Consider the following 4,891-nt stretch of genomic DNA (forward strand, 5'->3'; position numbering starts at 1 on the left):
TTGAGAGGTGTAGAGTTCTAATTCCAGAAAGGGATACCGAGGACCCATCCCATCCCAAGCATGTTGCCTCTGCTTCAAGGTCAGCCTCCTCGACAAAGCGTTCACAGGTCTTTAGGTTTTCCGGGAAGAAACACCATAAATAGAAGTAGGGACTCCTCTCAAATGTGTCAAAAACCCTTTCTTATCGTGATCAAGTTCACCAGTGACAACGTTTCTTCACAGAGTTCCATGCAGGCCCCGCATTTATTATGTGTCCCCAGACACCCACCAGGCAGCTACTCCCCGTCCCCCTGAGGGTTTGCAGGATTGCCAACAGCCATGGGTTGGCTCACAGGGCCCATCTTTGCTACCAGATACAGACATGATGTCATACAAAAAACGCACACTAGGTAATTGCAATAATTTTATTCTTTTTATTTAGATTTAATTTATTTCAGGCAAGAATGTTTTTAATATTAAGCATGCAGATGTGTGGGTTTTCCATGCTCCTTATCCTAAGAGTTGCATTCATTTTAAATTAAAGGAAAGAGAGTTCGCTTCATGGTGACCTAGAAAAAAAAAAAATAACAACAGGATTTAGTAACTTATTAATTGTGAAAATATTGACATCTATTATCTCATTCAGTCTTTATATTAATCTAGCAAGTAAATGCTATTGTTGCCCTTGATTCACAGATGGAGAAACTGGCTCAGAAAACATGTCTGACCCATGGTCATACGGCTAATAGAGGACTCTCAGAGGCTTAATGTGTGGACTGCACCCCTGTACTACCCGGGTTTCCATCCTTCCAGCAGACACTAGAAGGGCAGTCACCTTCTTCCTGGAGCACTTCCACTGCTTAAGCCTTAACCTCCCTGCCTTGGCGATTGTAGACTTTGAATCCCATGCTGGTAGGCAGCAGGTTGGTGTTTGCCACACTTCCGGCTCTGCTCAGCAAGCCTCCCAGCCAGTGGGCCACACAGGTGGCAGAGCTGCAGGATCTCTTCTGGACGGTGACTCTAATTAGCAAGATGGAGAAAGAAGAGAAGACCTGTCAGTGAGAGGTCACACTTACCAGTCTTAATCCCTCTGATCCCGGGAAGTCTCCTTGGTGCTGCCAGCCCAATTGCCAGAGTGGGGGATTTCATACCTTCCCTAACTGCTTTCAGAAAGGGATCTTTTTCTATGTGCTCTAACCATCGTCTCTGTGACCTCTATTGTCAGGGGAGCCTTAGAATCCTGGACCCCAGGCAGAGGTGAACCATGGCAGTGTGCTGGCCACTTGTCCAGCTTTGTTCTCTCTTACCTCTTGGGATATGCCTTCCTGGGCATGACAGGAGGGAGGGGATGCCCTGAGCTGAGCCGGGGGTGAGGGAAGCCTCACCTGGAGCCCTCAGTCTCCTGCTCCTGGGGCAGCTCCTGGGCCTTCATCTGCATCTGCACATACTCCTTCATCACTGCAGCCAGCAGGAGTCGCATTTCCTCCTCGTTGCGCACATCAGGGTCTGTAGGACTCTCCAGAGCAGACCTGGGGAGGGAAAGAAAACCCAATACAAGCTCTGAGACCCTGCCTGCCTCTCCCCAGAATAAGCATCCAGACTTCCTGGTAAAAACAACAGAAGCATTAGTGAGACTCAATGGGTTGTATGAAATTCATTGCTATTTTTCAATTATGGGCTACACATCTTTATATCAGAAAAATACACACTTCCCCGTTGCCCCTCTCACCAGTTAGTAGACTTTCAGCACACCAGAATTCTGAGAACGGCATGGTCTAAGCAGTGGGAGGGGGTACAATCCCCGCAGGGCTGTCTTACCTGAATGGTGCTGCCTGGAGGACGCCCACCTGGTAAAGGGCCAGGATGCTGAGAACCAGGAAAGGAGAGAACTTCCAGAAGCCCATGATGCTTCTCTGTAAGAGAAGAAAAATGTCACCTTCTGCAGCAGAGTAACAGCAGAGCTATTCTAGCAGGACAACTGGGTGAAGAGGATTCTGTCAGTAGCCCCCTCCCCACCACAGAGCACCCTCTCAAATTCACATCCTGGCCAGGTCTCCACGGAAGATAATCTCTGAGCACCCTGTCACCAAAGCGGCTCTCCTATCACAACCCAGAACTGTCCTCCCTGTGTGGGGCTTTTGCTCTTACCTGGCGGGGCATGGGGAGGTCTCTAAAAAGGGAATTATCTCTACCTATGGAGTCTTAGAGAAACCGAAGAAACAAATTCTACTTACCTGCTCCGCACTCTGGCAAAGAATTCCCTGCAAGAACCAAGCTTAGCAGAGTCTTAAATTGGGGCTAGGACTTAAAGCAGGGCAGAAAATGTCCCAGAACTCACTAAAGGGGCTTGCCGTGCAAGGCTGCCTTCCTCTCCGTCTTTGAGCCTATTTGCCACCCACTGAGGCTGGCCAAAGTTCTGAAATGCTTTCCCAGGGACCACTAGGCACAAACAGGTCCGTGAGCACCCCTGCGTCCCGCTGTGCACACGGTATCTGTGGAGCTCCAGTGTCCCGAGCACAAGTGCGGCAAAGACAGCGAACTGAAGTGGGTCTCAGTGCGCAGTGAAGCCGGGAGTCCCGGGACTGAGACTGGCCAGTGTTACCTGAGGCAGGAGCCTGCGATGAATCGTAGAGTAACGGAGAGCAGCTACAAGAAAGACTAATGCAAAAGAGAGAGGGAAAAAGAAGGAGAGTTAGACTCACACAGCAAAGTGGGAATCACGGAACTCACCTGGCAGCAGGCAGCAGGTGGCTTGGAGCCCAGGTGGTGGCAGCTGTGGCAGCCTTGGCGTCAGGCGGTGGCGCTGTGGAAGTCGCAGGGACTCTTGAGCGGAGCAGTGGCTCTGCTGCCTCCCAGCACCAGCAGCAAGCTCTTATTCCCGCTGCTCTGGGTCTGGGGTGGTCCTGGAGCTCTGAACAACCAATGAGAGAACAGATTTCGTACCCTGATGGATTGTGTCACCCACTTACGTCCAGAACCTAGAACATTCCGCAGGACCATCCCACTTGTATTTGCATTGAGGTCATTGATGGGAGTGGAGGGAGGGAGAGGGATGGTGGGGACCAGGAAAATATCCTTAATAGGAGCAGGAAGTTGAGGGCAGTTTGACGTCAAGGTAAAATTTACCCGTTTAGTTCCATTGGGTTATGAACGTGAGCCCCTCACCAACCCAGCGGTGCAGTCCTATAGGATAATAGCCAGGAAGCAAGACGTCCCAGCTCCCCAGGTCTGACCCTAGATCCCCCATCCAAGTGAGGCTTGGACAGTTAAAAACTTGCAGCAGCATTGACTCTGGGCACAAGCAGGGTTTCTGATGGGCAGCTGGAATCACAGAGAGGCAAAGCACATGGGAAGCAAGAGATGGGAGTGATCGCAAGAACTCTGTCCATAGAACTCAATTCCAAGGGGTACAGTTAAGGGCAATTAACTTCTCAGCACCTCATCTTTGAAATGGGGACCATATATATTCCTGGCTTCAGAACATGTTGTCCTTAGTAGCCATGTGCCTGTACCCCAGCTACAGAGGGATTTAGATGAGCTCAGGCCCAGAGAGGGATTCTGTGAAGTCAAAATCACAATTTTCCAGCTTCCCACCTTGTGTGGCTGCCTGGATTCCTGCTAGGTACTCTGTCCTGCGGGTTAGGAAGAGCTGGAAGCCCTCCAGGGCCTGAGCCTGAAGGCGTTAGGCACCGCTGCTTCCCAAGCCTACAAAGGGACTTCTAGCCATTCGTCTCCCTCTCCTGCCATCCAACATCTCTGGCTCCTCACCCCATTAGAGCCATTTGCCCAGCTGCCCCTTGTTTCCGGCTGCTGTTTGTCAAGTTGTCCCCAGTGCGGGCAATCCCAGCCCCGTGCCCGCCTCCCCCGCACTTCCGTCCTTCACTAGAGAGTGGAGCAGGCTTGAAGGTACTGAGCATCGCCGGGGACGCTAAACTCACACGCAAAGCTTTTGCACAAACTCCTTTTGTCTCCAAACGTGTGCGCATTCCTCGGAGCACAAGCCGGTGCCAGGGTCCAACACCCGGGGCATCGACACGGGGTCATGAGGCTCATGCTCTGAGTCTCTCTCTCATGGGATCGCATACACACAGGGCATAGTGATATCTGCTGAAATCATATCACTCTCAGTTGTAAGTGTGCTCTCTCAAGTGGCGCCTCCACTCTCTCCAGGACCCGCCGGATGGAGGGCTTTAGGACCCCTCCAACCTGATCTTTCCGCTCCCTGCTTGCTTGGAGGTCCTAGGTCCTGACTTGCTTCCCTCAGCACCTAGAGTGCAGAGAAAGAGGTTCTCACTGTCCCCTGGATCTCGGAGTCTGAGTGCAGCAAGTAAGCCTCAGCCTCTACATACTCTCCCCAGGCAGCAAACGTGACTGTGGCGGCAAGGTGTCCATAGTGGGAAGCGTGCCTGTGGCGGCAGCCGGGGTCCCCGCGGCAGCGGTGGTCCTCGCGACAATCATGGTATTGTAGGTATAGAGGGTGGGAGACGATATCACGGGGCTGTGCTGCGCAGGCAGAGACCCCAGTTATGTGTGTCTCCCAGGCAGAGCGGAAATAATGCGCGGGTACGTCGTATGTGATCCTGGCAACGATGCGCCCCTCTCCTCAGTCCCCAGAAGCTTTTGCATTTCATACAGAACAGCTGCCTTGGGTCACATCTCCTTCCCTTCTAATTTGGTGGCCACCGTCAAAGACATTTACTTTGTGAGATGCCTGTGTACAGCTTTCTTTCATGTTAACTCCTGGTGCTGCCCCACCGTGAGGGAGAAAGTTCGGGACTGGGGATCCGGTATGTAAGACTCACTCTCCTCCTGGTGGACTGGCAGGGCAGCGAGTTCTTAGACGTCCCAGTGTGAACTACAAAACCATTATCCTCTGGGTCCATCCTTGATTTATTGAGTCAGTTCTAAGAAG

The 4,891-nt window shown here is 51.8% G+C and overlaps 1 protein-coding gene across 1 annotated transcript; it reads right to left on the bottom strand.

The window, feature by feature from the left end:
* Positions 1-393: 393 nt before the first annotated feature.
* LOC101670427 (calcitonin receptor-stimulating peptide 1-like) lies at positions 394-2,861 on the bottom strand. The gene is made up of 5 exons (XM_004752032.3): positions 2,710-2,861; positions 1,798-1,892; positions 1,365-1,508; positions 815-999; positions 394-548 (listed from the first exon to the last, which is right to left on the bottom strand). The coding sequence occupies exons 2-4, from the start codon at positions 1,881-1,883 to the stop codon at positions 840-842; spliced, it is 390 nt and encodes a 129-aa protein (XP_004752089.1). The 5' UTR covers positions 1,884-1,892; positions 2,710-2,861; the 3' UTR covers positions 394-548; positions 815-839.
* Positions 2,862-4,891: the final 2,030 nt, after the last annotated feature.

This window comes from Mustela putorius, unplaced genomic scaffold (genome assembly GCF_011764305.1).
Source record: "Mustela putorius furo isolate JIRA1106 unplaced genomic scaffold, ASM1176430v1.1 tig00003859_pilon_pilon_pilon, whole genome shotgun sequence".
NCBI lineage: Eukaryota > Metazoa > Chordata > Mammalia > Carnivora > Mustelidae > Mustela > Mustela putorius.

What these genes read in the sequence shown, in the direction of transcription:
- LOC101670427 (XM_004752032.3), bottom strand. Translation starts at nt 1,883, where the DNA reads ATGGGCTTCTGGAAGTTCTCTCCTTTCCTGGTTCTCAGCATCCTGGCC. An exon ending in CTCCAGGCAGCACCATTCAG is followed by an intron (nt 1,509 to 1,797) that starts GTAAGACAGCCC and finishes TTCCCTCCCCAG; the next exon opens with GTCTGCTCTGGAGAGTCCTA. An exon ending in CAGGAGACTGAGGGCTCCAG is followed by an intron (nt 1,000 to 1,364) that starts GTGAGGCTTCCC and finishes CTTGCTAATTAG; the next exon opens with AGTCACCGTCCAGAAGAGAT.